This window comes from Dicentrarchus labrax, unplaced genomic scaffold, assembly GCF_905237075.1.
Source record: "Dicentrarchus labrax unplaced genomic scaffold, dlabrax2021, whole genome shotgun sequence".
Classification (NCBI taxonomy): domain Eukaryota; kingdom Metazoa; phylum Chordata; class Actinopteri; family Moronidae; genus Dicentrarchus; species Dicentrarchus labrax.
Genome location: NW_026136709.1, coordinates 17,781,577 through 17,798,273, shown reverse-complemented (window position 1 = coordinate 17,798,273; position 16,697 = coordinate 17,781,577). Strand labels below are relative to the sequence as shown.

At 45.7% G+C, this 16,697-nt stretch overlaps 1 protein-coding gene across 1 annotated transcript in view; it reads right to left on the bottom strand.

The window, feature by feature from the left end:
• The window catches only part of gli3 (GLI family zinc finger 3), a 91,910-nt gene that overhangs the window by 53,223 nt on the left and 21,990 nt on the right, over positions 1–16,697 (bottom strand). Inside the window, exon 3 of the mRNA XM_051410510.1 lies at positions 4,270–4,515. Coding sequence (XP_051266470.1) covers positions 4,270–4,515 — 246 coding nt within the window. The remainder of the gene's footprint in view (positions 1–4,269; positions 4,516–16,697) is intronic.

Sequence of the window (16,697 nt, the reverse complement as noted above, 5' to 3'; positions counted from 1 at the left end):
GCCTCTAATAAGCTGTATAAAAGGGGATCATCTGATTATCCCTGGTGCGCTGGACCAAGGGGCCACAGCAGAGCACAGGCCCATGTTGTTCTTTCTTGATGAAAGGAGGTGGATGGAAGGGATCCCTCTCCATTGCCTGCAGTGTGCCCCAGGCTTCTCTGTGCCGGCACACCACTGGGGGACTACACCGTGCCACCACGCTCAAAAAGCCAATATTGAAACAATCACAAAGACAAACACTTACCCTTGAAACAGGCACGTGTCTTCTCACCCCAGGCTCTCCTCTGTACTCCCCAGTTCTTTGGGGGAGGATGTTTGAACCTGTATCCTAGCCAGTTACTTGTCACGTTTTAACCAACTGGAGGCCAGAAAGTTTGTTCTTTGAGTGCAAGTTCAGAGTAGTGCTTTGTTAATTCTTTTTCTACCTATAGACACATACATTATAATTGCTTCCTTGCTCCCTTTACCACTCTTACTCTTTCAACACATATGGGAAGGTTCTGTGCAGTCCATATGAACTGAATGACCAAGCGATGTAATTAACTATAGAGAGTCTGGGGTCATTGATGTGCGGATCACGTTCTGTTTGGTGACAGCTAGCTCATTCAGTTCAGTGGTCAGCTGCATTTTGATATTGAGGCAGACAGACTGACGCCGGGGCAGTGGCTTGCGTGCTACGGCCCAGTAGACCTGAGATCAGCTCGGCACAGCAGTTTAGAGTTTAACCCCTGAGAATGGACACCCACCACCCCCACCACCATCATCATAAAACCCCAGGACAGTTTTTAGGCCATGGCTTAGTGTTCCCAGTAGCTTTCCCAGAACACAGGGCCAGTATGATCCAGGTGTCACCTTTGTCCAGGCTCAGCTGCTCTCCGAGCACAGTGATACATGTGAAGGAGATCCACTGCTTCTAGCTTAGCAGGCTTGGTTGGTGAGATCAGTCAAGGACAGCAAAGCTTTGGTGTGTGGATTAGGCCCTTGCAGCCAGATCTTGGCTAGATTTTTGAAGAAGCAAACCCAAAGACTATTGGACTGATAGGCAGCCATCACAACCTGGAGACACTGGTCTACTCCTATGTATGCAATGACCTACTGTATCAAAGACACAGGACAGCTAGACAAAACTTATGTAACTTCAAAGCCAAAATACTTAAGCATTGTCTCTACAGCTTGGCAAATTTACTTTCCTCTAGTTGCCTTCTTTTCACTAAACATTCTCTGGTGTTTCAGTGCGGTTTTAACATTTGCAAGAAAGCCATTGAAAATGATGTGCTTTAAGTCCCTCCACGGATGTGTTTAGTCTGGCAAAGAAGGGCAAGTCTTTAAGAAAGAGACACTTTAAAGAAGAAGATCCCCTCGGAGGAAGCGAAGATGCTTCGCCAGCAAGTGGGCTCACTGTTGCTACATGACCACTGACCGGCATAATCAGTGCACAATGTAAACAGATGTCGACGCTGCGCATCCCATTCACACTGCACACAATTAAGATCTTAAAAAGACTTCTCCCTCATTAATCCTCATCTCAATCCTTTCTTCTTATCCCACAGCAAAGCCCCGTGTATTAGTGTTGTGGTAAGAAGGATATGGACTCTTATCCAGTGTTTGCCCAAGAAAAGGAGCTAAGACTCAGGCATCACCACGATTAGCTAATGCTAACAATAGGGGTAATGTTTCCTTAGTGCCTCCTCTTTTCTGCACTGAAGTGGGTGTAAAAACCAGAGTAAACACAGTCTTAGGCCTTGGACGTAAGAGGAGTGGGAGATCACAAGTCTGGGTGAATAGCAGAGATTTGCCCAGATCACAGACCCCTGAAGATAAACCCCCCTTGCTCTTTTCTCGTTGTTCAACTCCCACGCCTCCCAGAGCTTCACCACCACGTTAATGACCCAGTGGCCAGGTGTGGGGAGGCTGCAGGTGCCGTCGCATTTAGGCACATTAAGCACTGACACACACCAGCGCTAAGAGTAATCGGATTTACCTGGCTGTCTGCTGCATGGCGTGGCACGCTATGCAAGCACAGCACAAAGGCTTAGGGCCCCCTCTCCATCACAAACACACACACACGCACACACCTGGGATGAATTTAGGAGGTGACAAAGCCCTCATAGAGAGGGACTACCAGTGGTGGAGTAAAAGCTGTGTGTGTGTGTGTGTGTGTGCTCACATGTGTATGGAACCAGAAACCAGAACAGGAGCCCGTGGTTTTTTACACCTTGTGGCGCAGGAGTGGCGACAGACTCTACAGGCTTCTGGTTCAAAGCAGCTGAGGAAGGGAGGGGAAGCGGAGGTTTTAGGGGAACCCTTTTCGTTCTGCTGACCCTCAGACCGCTGGAGCTCATGGGGATTGAGCTCTGGTACTGGGTTCAATCAGACAGAATGGGACTGCCGCCTTTAGGGACACCCCATGTCCTCGACACCTGGGGCCAGGAGGAGGTGTTTTACACAGCTATGCTCTCATCTCAGATCATAAGTCTTCCTGAGCAGAGTCGGGATCAGAGAATTGACAGAGAAACATCAATGAAAAACGGTAGAAGCCATTCGGGCTGTGTTTTAGGTCAAAATTTGTGTTATTTTTCGTCCTTATTGGTGTTTTTTCCCTTTTTCCTCAACTTTATTTGTGTAATTCTTGTCTGACATTTTCATTAAAGATTATTCTAACAAGGTGACATCTCCAAATGTATGTTCAATTCATAATGACATCAAAAAGGAGAAAAACTCCTCATATTTAAGAAGTTGCAACGGGCAATTTTTTTTACATTTTGGCTTAATAAATATATTTACATGCCGTCTGTGGAAGAAGTAGCGCAGAAGGAGAACAAAATCAATGTGCATCATGCCTACAGCTTCCCAGCAAGCATTGCTGTTCTGTAGTCTACTCTGCCTCATATGATTGCAGTCTTCCAGCCTCTTGAGTCCCAATGCACAAAGAAAGCCTCTTGAAGCTCTACGGCCCTTTTGACTTTTCCTGCTGCTTTTGAACTCTCCATTTCAGACTGTGACTTTTCCACATGACCCCAAGCCTCATAGTGACCCACCCCCACCCCCTCTCTCCCCACACTTCTACCCCAAGGCTTCAGTGGTCTGGAACCTCCAGAGCTCCTTCACACATACCCACACACATACATAAAATGAGAAGTGGCAGTGTTGCTGAGTTAGGTCAGGATGTAATGGGCAGTAATGTTCTGCCCTCGAGGGTCCTGTCCACAGCACCATTGCCTGGTTTTAAGTAACCTTTCCCTTAAAGAGGCACCTTGGTGACTCTCTGGCACCAAAGTACGAAGGAGCAGTAACTAATGAAGTGGCTGAATAAATAGAGCTACAGTATAAGGTTGGGGTCCACTGGACTTTTCATTACTGCCACTGGATTAAAATCCCTCTGTCCCACTCTGTCTGCCCCAATTCAGAGCCAATTTAACCAAACTAAACAAGCTATCACATCAAATCCTTGTCTGCAGGCTAAGTCCTGGCTACAGTGGCCGCTGAATTAACCTCCTAATCAGCCTCTTACTCCCCAATCATCTATCTCCTGTTCTCTCTTTCCACATACACACACAACTTCGCTTTCATCTAACTACTACTGTCTAGCTCACCTTTTTTTCAAATTATCTTCAGTATCTCACTCAAGCCAGAGCTCTCCCTTCACCTCAATCTCTCAGGCTTCATCTCCATTAGTCTCTCTCCCTCTCTCTCTCTCTCTCTCTCTCTCTCTCTCTCACCGCCTTCTCTCATACAGTCCCACAGAGAGAGAGAGAGAGAGAGAGAGAGAGAGAGAGAGAGAGGCAGAGTAGGGGGTGGTGAGGTTTGACTCGGCACTGCTTTGGGGCTTTGAAGTGTGTGTTGATGAGAGAAAGCGGAGTACTGTGTTCAGACAGGCCCCTAATGAGGGAATTAAGAAGCTACGCTGGCCGTTCCCCATACTAACTTCCCAGGCACAAAACAAGACAAGTGTGCGTGCATGTGTTCACAAATGTGTGTGTGTGTTGTGTGTGTGTGTGTGTGTGTGTGTGTGTGTGTGTGTGTGTGTGTGTGTGTGTGTGCATGTGTGCAGAGGCAAGAGCGAGCACAAGAGAGAGGCTAATCTGTCAGACTTAATCAAGCATCTGGCAGTCCTGCCTCTCACCTACAGTAAAGAGACAAACTTGGTCTCACTGTTTGGAGAGCTACAAACATGTCCTTGAGCTGCATAGTTTCTATACTTTATAAAATCTACAAGTTTTCATCCTTAAAAATAAATAATACCAACTATTTTGTGGCTAGTGGACTTACGATAGTGTGAGTCTAGGTAGCCATTGCGAGGGTCCATAGTGAACAGAGTGCCTCGGTACGGCAGGGCATGGTCAGCCAGGTGGGGCAGGGAACCATGAAGCTCCTTCTTGAGCAGGGAGGGACGTTCTTCTGTGGAGGTGGAGGGCTCCTCGCTTATGTTTCTGTCACGGGCGCCGGGCGTCGGGGCCTGGGAGCTGATAGCATTGCGCCTCTCACGGTGGTAAGGCGTCCCTGAACTTTCGTCCTCTGCAAGGGTAGACAGACAGAAAGAGAAAAGAAAAAATCTGATGTTAAAAGACTGGAGGGGGAAAACAATGAGCTGCAGATTTACAATGAGGAGATATAAGACTAAAAGTTGGGAGCAGATGTGAGAATCTCTCTCCCTCCCTGCTTATGTCTCATACACATCCACCCTCACACACACAGCTGAACACATTCTGAACACCCATACACATTGTGAGGAAGTCAGTTCACGTAGAAGACGCGGTTAGAGGGAGGAGCAGGAGATCAGCTTTGTACACATGAAACCTACTGGGGCATTATAGGTGTAAATCCGCCAGGGTTTGCCTTCCACGGTGCCAGATGTGGGAGTTCAGAGGCAGACTTGTATGAGCAAATGGACACCATGGATGAAAAAATCCCAACCTCTTCATTTCACACAGTTCAGGCAGTGTTTCCCAATAGTCTGTTCTTAACTTTAGCTCTGTCTGTTCTTTTTATAAAAAATGGATTCCCATGGAGGAGGCAACGCAGGCTTTCCGCCTACATTCCAAGCTGCCCATTAACCAGCGTCATGGGTTGTATCAACCCCACCCTCCCTCATTCTCTTGTTTGCTCCTTCTCCCCACTCTCCCTCTCTGTTATCAAACTAAATCTTTCTTACTCTGAGGGCAAAATTAGGAGAAGTGGAGAAAGCCTCCTGCCATGCTGGGTAAAGAGGATATATGTGGAGTTGAGTTCAAGGGCTGAGCTACACCAGAAAGACAAGACCATTGACTTTTGGCCTGACCTCTGAACTGACATGTATAAGGGGCAGCTAGCCTCCTGACCTGGTATTAGTCTTTTCTGTAGTACGATAAAGACTAACTCAGAAACTGGCATAGCATAGATAGCATCTAGGCTAGATGCCTAAAAATGTTTTGTACTTTGTGCTCTTTACTAAGATTTCTGAGACCCTTTACTTTTTGCCCAGAGCCCCATTCATCATATCAAGTTTTGTTCATTCCGATCCATACAGTCTGGTCTAGTCTCTATCAAGGCAATTATTATTTTACCATTGAAGGTGTTGGTCATCAGTCCAGACCAGCGCTCTTTCTTGCGTTAATGTCGCTCACTGAGAACCTGCAAAAATGCCTCTGTGCCGGCGCCAGAGGTTCTGTAGTATTAGCAGCATGGCGGTGCAAGGCTCCCCCACTATGCACTACAACCCAACAGCGTCCCACTGCCAATTAAGAACAGAAGAGAGGGCCAGATTAAAGAGCACTACCTTAAGCACTGAAGAGGACCGCCATAATGCTGTACCACTTCACAGAAGAAGAGAAGCGATCAGAAAGGGGGAGGTTAAGAGAGAGAAACTGAAAGAGAGAATGAGATTGAGAGAGGCAAAGAGAGAGCAGGGTAGCAACCCACGGGTCCCGCTTTTATTCCCCTCACTCTCCCACATCCATTACCAGCGTTCAGGCTAGCCGTGCATCGGCGAAGCACTGGCAATAGATTCAAGGATTCTTAACGCGGAACTGACAGCCAGAGAGGCAAGCCACTCTCATCCGCAGAAAATGACAGTGTCAGTTATGATATAAGTATTTAATCCTATACTGCACAGCCAGTGATCTTATTAAGGGAATAATGGCACTTATACGGTTAAAGCTGGATTAATAGGTCTGCTCTTGCAAAGCGCAATATTAACATAAAGGGATTTCAGAATTGGGTTCATCTCCTGACATGGATTGAAATAAGTCGAGACTGTAAACTATGCTGGGAGCAAGCACTGCTACTACTAGAGCATGTAGCTGTGTGTAGCACAGGCTTCCACTGTGTACTCTCAACTCTTTCACATCCACAAAATCTAGCATTACATCTGGGAAAGTAAAAACTGTCTCCATATTTATGAGCTCTTTTTCTTATTTTCATACAGATATTTGATGTTTTATAAATAGATTCATCACTGGGGCCTTAGATGGTGTAGCAGTTAGGAGGCCACTGGGCACTAAAAACTGGCCTAAAACATCTTCTGCCAAGCTTATGAAAAACAACTAAGGAGACTCAACTGCTTACTTTAGAAAAAAAATTTCACTATTTTAATTTGTCTGGTTCACTTTCTTCCTCCATCTTTCTTGTTCTTTCTTTCTTTCTTTTTTTTCTTTTTCCAGTGACCCCCACTGCTATTCAGATATGTCTCTCTCCTCCAAGGGAGGTCAAGCGTCTAATAGTTCAATCACAGCAGTGTCACAGCCCCACCATCCCCCTCCAGTCACCATGGACAGCCCACAGGGGGGTTCATCATTCTCCTATATACCACCTTAAGGGGCTTCATTACTTCAGTTTATAGCACCTTAAATGGTTAAACAAACACTCAGCAGCACAAGGGTCAATTGACTCCTCGTACTGGTCGAAAAGAACCAGAAGTCTCAAGGTTTCTCTTCTGTGCTGCTTGTAACTGCTGGTGGAAACCTTTTGTATCCTTATAACATGTCAAGTATCTGTCAAAAAATGGGCTAATGAAGACAGAGCAGACACAGGTAAACACATGCAACTTTGAAAAGTTCAACCCTGCACCACTTCTCTAACTCTGACCATCCACCCAGACCCTTTCCCTTTTTCCCTCCCTCATTTTTCATTCCTCTTTTATTTCCCTCTCTTTTCCCATGGTTGCCACATCCAGTCCTCTACCAGTTTGCAGGTCTATTCAACCCAATACAAAAGCAGCAGGCCCGTCCTCTGTGGACCAGAGGAAAGCATGCCTCTCAAAAAAACAGAAAAAAGAACTATCCCACTCTCTCTCTATGGTGATTGAATTTCTTAACATCTTTTCAAAAAGCGCTTAAATGCCTGGAGGCGAGAGGAAGAAACAAGCTAATGGTGGATGGGGAGCACTGAACAAATTTCAGAGCCCTTTCCTGCTCGCGTTTGAGGTTGAAAGCGAGCTCCTGCCTTTCAAGTTTCAAAGTCCTCCTTCCTCCCGCAGTGTCACTGAAGGATTTGAAAAGAAGGTAATTGTGCTCACTGCCGTCCTGATCAGAGCACACGCCCCAGCTCTAGTATTTCAGGAGCTTTCTCTGCCACTATTATGGTACCTGGTCCTCCATTCCTGCATTCTTCCTCCCTTACTACTCTTTTTTCCCCCTCTCTCTCTCTCTAACCCTCTACAAATGCACTCTCTCTTGCTCTCCCTCACTTGCTTTCTATCCTTCTTTCACCCCCAGCAAGCCACTCATTAAATCCTAAAGCCCAGGTTTCTCCCTTTTTTCCCCTTGTCTGGAGTCTCTATTGTAAAACTGGTACGAATACCTTCAGAGAAAACCCTATGCATGGCCTTTAATATGGCGGCATAAAAGAGAGCGTGGATGCAATGACAAAATGAAATTTTAAAAGAGATAATGAGATATGGAGTGGGGCCAATTCCTCTGAGAGTTGGGCTCTGGGACAAGGGGGGCTTAAGTTAAGGGTTCCCAGCCAATTCAAAGAAATGAAAAGTGAAACAAAACCCTTGGCTTGTTGTTTTTGAAGGTATTTTCTAGAGGCAGAGGTTAAGAACAAGGATTGCTGTTCCTCCACATGCCAATCTGTCCACGACTCTCAAGCATCTGATTTGCCCTCAAGCCTGAACTCAGACAGTCAGGAGTCTCTAAAGCTAGGACATGTATGTTTCAGGGGTGCACAAAGGGCCATTGCACATTGCAACTCTTTCCCTGCCCCCGTTACTGCCTTTCCTAAAAGCCTAAACATCAGAGGAGGTGTTGTTGTACCTCTGAGCCAAAGCCAGACATACGCTGTGTTCCACCTTCGAACTTCTCAAAGCACTGTTGTCAGTGGCACAAACAGGTTTTGGCTGGGGAGCACATGGAGAGTGAACAAGGAGGAGAGGAGTGGAGGATATACAGTGAAATCACAAAACATTTCTTCAAAGCTCCTCTCCTCCTGTGCAATAATCTCTTGCTCCTTTTTTTCTTTCTCTTGCAAATCAACTCCCGGGAAAGACTCAAGACTCCCCAATTAACAATGAGAGGGGGAAGAAAAATTCCAGCAGCTGGCTAGAGTTTAATAAGAGCACCTCTCCAAGCGGCTTAGGCTTATGTACCTGATTCACCGGCCCTGGCATTGGCGCTATAGACAGAGGGAATCATTCACGATTAACGCAGGCTGAAAGACGAGGGAGAGAGAGACCGCTCAAACTCCACCAAACCCAACACAACAAGAGCACAGGGGATTACTGCAATTGTGTGAGGTATTTTTCTGATCAACTTCTTGGCTGACGGGCTCCGTGCCACAAGGAGCTGGGTGCCTTCCCCACAACAGAGTTCAGTTCTGCATTATGTGAAGGTTACCGAGTCCTAATGGAGATGCCTGTATCTGCCTAAAAAGGGTGACATTCGCGAAACTCCTTGACGAACAAATCTTCTAAATGTCAGAAGGCAGAATCAGGTCATTAGCCTCATATCTGGGGGCAGGATAGTTAGCAATCCCCAGTCAAAATATTTGTCAGAGCCCTGGAGAACTTCAGCAAACATAAAGTTAACTCCTTTTAACTTTGCGGTCATGTTTGATTCTGTCTCTGCAGAGTGAAACTGTGGCGTACATTATTTAACCATCTGCATGTGACTGATGTTTGGACGAACTGCAGAGAGAGACATGGGCGGGTCAGGATGTTCCCTCTTCTGGTTAGCAGTCTATTGTCAGCTGCTGATTTCCCACACAGCACCCGCAAATGCCCTCTCCAATATTCATCTAGGCAAATTCAACGACTCCCACATCTCAATTTGGCTCTCGGCAGCTCATGCCCCAACCCCCTGCTCGGCTGCCCCCAGTCCAAGCCTGTTCTCTGTGCCGCCAGGGGTCTGCTGGGACGCACCTAGAGCTCAGCATCTCTCAGTCCCAGCCTTCAGGCCCCGGGGCTGGGGAGGGGCAAATCAAAGCCTGCTTGGCGCCTTCCATCTTCCCTGCGCTCACCTCAAATCAGCCTCACAGCAGGGTTGTGTCGTGCCAAGCCTCCGCCTGCCCCTAGCTACCCCTTATTCACCCATTAGGGGCACAGGCCCACCATAGAGCAGTCGAAACCCCACTACCGTTTCATCAGGGCCACATTGTGAGGGAGGAATGAGCATTGCAGTGAGAGAGGCTGAAAGCCCTGACTCTAAAATGCACACTGATGCGTTTCTGACCATGGATAGTTATGGCTTTTAAGGTTTTTCACTCAAAGGGCACCTTGGCCCGCATTCTTTGAGGAATCAAACACCAAGAGATGCATTTGATCAAAGCTTTAAAGCAACAAAAAAAAAATCCATTTAGTGTTCTGATTGGCTTATAGACTGCATTAGCATTGCTTCAGATAGTCACAAGCCAGCCATGATCAGCCATAACCTGTTAGTTATTTATACTGTCCTCTGTAACAATATAAAATGATTGTGTGCTAGGGCAGACTAGGGCAGAATTATGTCCGTTAGGGATAGTGGGTCTTTTAGGGTGAATCTGGGCCCACTGCCCACCAGACCAGAGTGGGCCAGCTTTCCACTGGGCCTCAGCATTGGAATCCCACTTCTGACACCAGAGCGATCCGGACCAAGTCTGTGGCACTCAGATTAGGAACGGCTCGCCAAGAGAAATGGATATCCAGCCAAAGCAAAGAAACACAGAGCCAACAGTTAGGATAAAATAGAAAAAATAATACAGTAATTTCAAGCACATCAAATACGATCCAAAATGCCACTGTGGATGTTTCCCACCTTACACTGAAGAATGATATCATAAAGTTATTTTACTTTAACTTTTAGTTGTTTAAACTGTATGGCCATGTTGGATTGTTTTCCCTAAATACTGTTCTGTAGACACAGTATGTGTTTTTTCTAAAATGCACATTCACACATTCTGGTGTTTAAGTGCGTAAGTGTGCACTGCACAGAGGCAAAGAGGCCCCCATTAAGATAGTTAGCCAGGACTTACTAGGAGCTGGATAATTAGACACTTCAAAGGCACCTGCCCACCATCCCAGAGGGGGCAGGAATCATCATGCCCCGCCCCATTTAAAAGCATGTTAACTCCTATCTGAGGCTAGCAGGCTAATTTAACTCTTGACATTTGATATCTAAGGAATGAGAGGGATCAGCCATTTAGCTGGAACAGGATTACCCCCCCGCACACCCCCAACAGCCCTCCTCCCCCTCTTGCTCTCCCTCCCCTTCAACCCCAAAACCCCCTCTCCCAGTCAGCCCGGATTCATTAATTTCCCTGCTGCTAAGCACTTTATCAATGACTGGTGAACGTCTAAGTCCAGAGTGGACTCTCTCTCTCTCTCTTTCCCTCTCTTCTGTGGTGATTAGCCTGTGGATGTTCTGATCTGCCTGTCTAATTCACTGCCTGCTCTGTTGCTGCTGATCTATTCTCGCACCTGCTATTGAGCTCAGTAAACAGAGGTGAAACTGTTTCAGGAGCCATGTTTGAACAACACTTAGACTACGTCCACTCTTTAGTAAAGGTCTCAGGTTCAACTTTTGCTCTGCTCCCTCCCGTTGTCTGTGATCACCTGCTGAGTGCACAATTTAGTAGTTTTTATTTACATAATTTTCTGTTTCTTTTACTTCAGACAACTGAAGAAGGATAAAATAGTAATGTGATGCTGGTCATTAAAGCTACCTGTTAACCAGCTGGTGAGTAACAATGCTGCGCTGCAAAGCAGTCTTCTTAACTTTACTACGACGCACTCCCCAACCAGGCTTATGTAATCATTTTAATTACTGACATTGAAACAAATGTAGTTTTATACCTATCCACTATGCACACCATGAAAATCATCATTAACAGGTGTCACACACGCCAGCATAGCGTGAACCAAAAGCCAGAGAAAAATATTCAGATTTAGCCAGCTTACTGGCAATGTACTCTCTGTGTGTTGGCACAGAATTGTCGGTCATATTTGTTGCTAATGATGTCTTTCTTTATAAATCTGTATTAATTTCCAACAGCACCCCAGCCAAACATATTCAAATATAGTCACTAACCTTTGGCTTTTAACAGGTAGAGAGGTGCTGGGAGTTAATTCGCATCCATAACTCTATATTAGTCTCAGTCTAATGCCTTCTGCTGAATGTCTACATTACAGGTTGAATCAGGGGCTACACATAAGTGTGACGGATCTGGGTTAAATGAACAGCACGCCTGGGCCTTTGATGGTGCAGCTGGTAATGCTTACAGTTTCTAACCCGTCACATTTGGACATAAGGCCTTTTTACCAGAGAGCATGACAATCAGAATTCCAAACTACAAGCCAAATGCCATAAAAATAACATAACTCAACTGACTCCTTCACTCTGCTCCCACAATGAGGGGCTGTTCTGCACACACATTAAGTCACCTGGTGTTAAAAAAAAACAACTCCAATGCTAATTCAATCAACTTTTGCCTTTACAGCTTGACACATTAATTATCTAAAATAACATTAGTTCATTTTCCACTATTTTTTCTCCATCAAGACCTAAAAAGGTGCCAAATAACCTCACAAAGAACCCTTTATAAACCTATCAATCATCATTTGCCTTCTAACATCCTATCATCATTACGGCTGATGGCTGGGCCATGTATGCAACAAAATCCCAGACGTGACACTCACCCGCCCCTAGCGTGTGATATGAATGGGCGTGCCCGCTTAATAAACAGGGTGTAATTCACCCCTATCCCCCTTCAAATACAGGTGAGACCTGGACCCCTTCATTACAGTGTCTGCTGCAGGCAGGGAAAGCTCTGCAGATTAGAGGATCTGCTATGTTGGCCAAACAGACTTAACCACAGTCTGCTGGGAAGGGGCTGGAGGTTGGAGGTGAGTAGTGGAAAGGAAAAGGCACCGGACTTTTTATATGATTAGATAAGTGGCTCTGCAGAGCAATAAAAAGGACAACACAGGGTGAAAGTCGTAGTTTTGGATGATATGATAGACTCGTATAATACTGTATGTCACAGGCTAGATCAGCCAGTACGTGTCAAGTGTCCCAGAGTCCCTACACGCTCACTAAGTGTACAATAAGTAATAGAGAGAGAAGAAGGTTTTTTTGGCAGTTGTGGACAGGTATGAGATGAAAAAGATGAGCAACTACCTTGAAAAAAAAAACAGACTCTTTGATTAAAAAGTCAATGCCTTTAAAGCACTGGGGCATGAAACATGCAATCGTGGAGGCTTAAAATTCTGTTTCCTGCATTGCTAATCAAGGGGCTGAAGCTAGAAGTTACACTCTGTAGAACCATGTTATTACATCCAACAGGTCACTTTCAGGGCCATTTGTCATACCAAACTGACAGGAAAAAAAACATGGAAACAACGTTGTAATGTTTATAACCGATCAAACAACCATTCAGGGCGAATCTCAAGTTTCTATGTTGAGGAACACTGGAAACAGTATTTCTTTCAAAAGCTTTTAAAGCCAATTTACAATGGGGAAAATATGTCCGGAACATACTCTTTGGCCACATCTATGAATATTTAAATCGACACAGCCACATAATAGCAGTATGACATTAAATTGGCAATGGAGCGGCAAGTGTTGGTTTGACTATAAAACCATGCAAAAGTCTATAAAAGTGAAAGTTGCATACATGGGATACGTTGCTCTATCTTTTTCTCTTTCTCATATCTCCTACTTCGTCGCTCTGTCCATTTTCCTCACTTACTTATTCCCTTACCCCTTGTGTCTCTCCCTGTCTCTCTGCCTCCTGTTGCTGTCCTCTCTCTCTGTAATGAGCTCCCCTTATGTATGACCTCTCCTGTCACTCACGGAAGTCGTATCCTCCTCTCTCGCTCCACTCTCGCCTCCTTCGCTAATCTCTGCATTACTTTGCTATTAATCCCACAGTCCCCGCAAGGATATGCCGGTGCAGCTCAGATGACAAATTGCCATAATCTGGTGTTCATTTTGGAATGAATCAGTCGGATGGAAGGAGAGCAGTGTTTAAAATTATAGTAAAAGACTCAGCAGTTATAGGCTCACCTGTAGCATGTAGAGTTCTCTTCCCTCTCCATCCTTCATTCCCCCTATTTCACCTCTATATCCCACCTTCTGTATCTCATGCGTATTCCCGCTAATCTCTTTCTACTCCTGGCTTTCTGATCTCATCCCTCATTCTCGCAGGTCTTCTCTCAGTTCCCATGTCTTTTCCAAATCTCCACTACCTCCCTCCATCCATCCATCCCTCTCCCTCCCTCCAGAGCCGCAGTGGGACTGTTGCACTCACGCAGCCCCATGCTGAGCTGCTCCAGAGCCAAGCCAGAACAAAGAGCCCATTGAGCCGAGCAGAGACATAATGTGGGCCGCCTCTGACAGCACCGAAGATGAAGTCATGAGGTCGCCAAACAGTTAATAACGACGGCCCATCCTCCAGCTGCACACAAGTATTGTGTACAGTTGGGTGCCATCGAGGAAAGTGAGAGAAAATGTGAGATTATGTGTCTGCATGCATGAATAACTGAGTATCTACAGTATGCAATGCATGTGTACATATCTTAGCGTATGTGGATGGATAAAAAGCTTTTAAGGGTGTAATGAGATACTCTATGACACTCAAAAATGCGCTCAATCACTTTGTAAATACCACAGAGGAAAAACAAGACCTTCAGAGAATTGCACTTTTAGTTTTGGCTTTTCTCCAACTGCACTGAAGAACACCCACCCCACCCCACCACCGCCCCCCTTTCCTTATTGGAGTCTGTCTGGCGCAAAGTCTGACATGAGACACATCTCCGCGGGACTGGAGCTGTCGCTGCGAGGCCCACACTCCGAACATCATTAGACTCACAGCTCCAGGTGAGATCAGGCAGGGTAGGAAAGACAGAGAGAGGTGCATGTGTATTTGTGTCTCTGTGCAAAAGCATGTGCATGTGGCTCAAGCATTAATCTCAGTGCCTCTGAATGGGCATGGCCTATTAAAATGCCTTTACAGGACCACTTGCTTGTCAAGAGGCCTCCAGGCTGAGTTGGGCTCAGGACAGGGGGAGGAGGAGGAGGCGGGGAGAGAATGGTGAAAGACAGCTATGCAATTGATTAACATTAGAAGGACTTGCTCAAGTTCAAATTGCACGGCCCCTCTGCTGTAAGCTACAGACATTTGTTTCCCCGCAAGTAGAATGTTTCTTTCAAACCCTGTCTCTTCTACACATCTGAGTTCAATTCTCCGCATGCCCTCTCTCTGAAAATCAATTCCTCCTCCTCTCCTCTGCTCTTTTCCTCCAGCTCTGCGAACAGACCAGGGCGAGGGGATTACACTGTCCCTCCCCAGATCCAAGCAAGACAACAAATGGTTCTTATCAACTGACACCCCCCTGCCATCCAGGAGGAAGAGGCAGAAAAACTGGCCAAGCTGCCCCGGCACGGATGTGTTTCTGGGCTCTGTCTGCCAATCGTGGCAACTCTTTTCACACTTGAAGCCTGAGCTATTTACGAGAGCCCTGGGAGAATGCGTACGCAGCACCGGAGGGTGGGAAGAATGGAAAGGAGAGAGCTGCTGCTTCTCAACCTCTGCTTCTAATCAATCACCAGAAATCACTGCCATGGTTTATGGCCTTTGATCCTAGCTCCTCTTTCGCACTGCAAGGGAGAGAGTTGGGCGGGGAAAGGGGAGGGGGAGCAGAGAGAAGGGTGAGAGTCAAGGCCCAGAGGGTGTGGAGGTCAGGGGAGAGAGATTAGGGGGTATAGGGCCTTTCGCTCTCTCAAAGCATGTCTTGATTTAATCCAGTGAGTTTTAAGAGGAAAGTGGTCTGAAACATACGGGATGCTTTCATATAATAAATATGTGTCAGGCTCTGAACAAAAAATCGACACGCCGTCTCTTTAAAACTAGTAATATAATTTTTATCCCCCGGAATGACTACTTTAAAAAAGCTACATTGATTTACCACTTTAATAGTTGCCACTATGCCAACCTGTGAGAATTAAAAATGCATTTGATGGGGAAGTAACATAAAAGACATAAACATTAAAACAGGTTTCATAAAATGCTATCATTTGGCTGACCAATTAACAAAAAGCTAAAGTATCATTGTGCATGTACAACAAGGAGTATTTTTATGCATTTTGCTTTTCCTTAAATAGTTTTCTTGATTTATAACTAATGATAATTTATTTGTCTGCCTTTCTTAGCTTTTCACAGAGAACTAATTATACCCAAGCCCGTACCACTTATGTGTCAAACAAGTTAAAGTTAAAAAATGAAAAAGCAGAAAATGTCCTAATATGCATATAATATAACATGAGTAAATAAAATCACAATACAGAATACAAAAGATCAGCTCACTAGTAGGACCTGTCCTTCTACATACATTCATTCTTTCTTAAACTCCAACCCCGGTGGCAAGGTCACTAGTTGCTACTTCATCCCATTCAACAAGAACCCGACTGTGGTAAGGAGGCAAGTGAACAAAACAGACAGGACGCGGACAAGAACACACCACAATAAATCCTCCTGGCAGGGTCAGGACACTCCTGCTTTGTTCCTCCTGGCAGGAGGGAGGCCACTGATGCCTACCGACAAATGGACAGAGTGGTAGAATAATCAACTACTGTTTCCCCACTTTATGGGTTTATGAGTTTATGGGGCCCTTGGTTGCCCCTGTGCCTCACTCTCTGAGAGGAGTGAGATCCGGCGGGGCCGCAGTGCTGCTGGGATGCAGCAGAGCCAGGCTGGTCGATGTACTGCTGATCTTCTCACACAGGGCCGACTGATTTGTCTTTGTGAGTCAGGAGACTTGTCTCTGACCCGGGTGACCTCTGACTCCCAGGCCATTCTGGCTCTCAGCGTGTCAGTGAAAATGATCTCAGGTTCTTCTGAGGAGCCATTGTGGTGGCCAGCGTGAGTTATCACAACCTGTTAGAATTAGAAATCTATGACTTACATGTTGAATTGAGTTCTCTAACTGCAACATACAACTTGCGTATCATTTTTGTAGTTTCGGGCATCATCTCTATTGGTAAAATACCACTGTTCTCACCAAGTTAATTGCCAAGATCTGGGAATCACATCACTAAAAGAAAATCCAATCAAGGAACACAATCATACAGGTTTTTAAGAAAGTCCCGGGTGAACAAACGGGAAGAGAACTCCAAGGCCAGCAACACATTTATGGCCCAAACTGTCCATTGTAAACTTCCATCACAGTTCACAAACTGAATTCCTGGTTCAACTTTGACCTGCTATATGCCATAGCTGGGCATCTTTCCGGTTTTCCCTTCGGATTT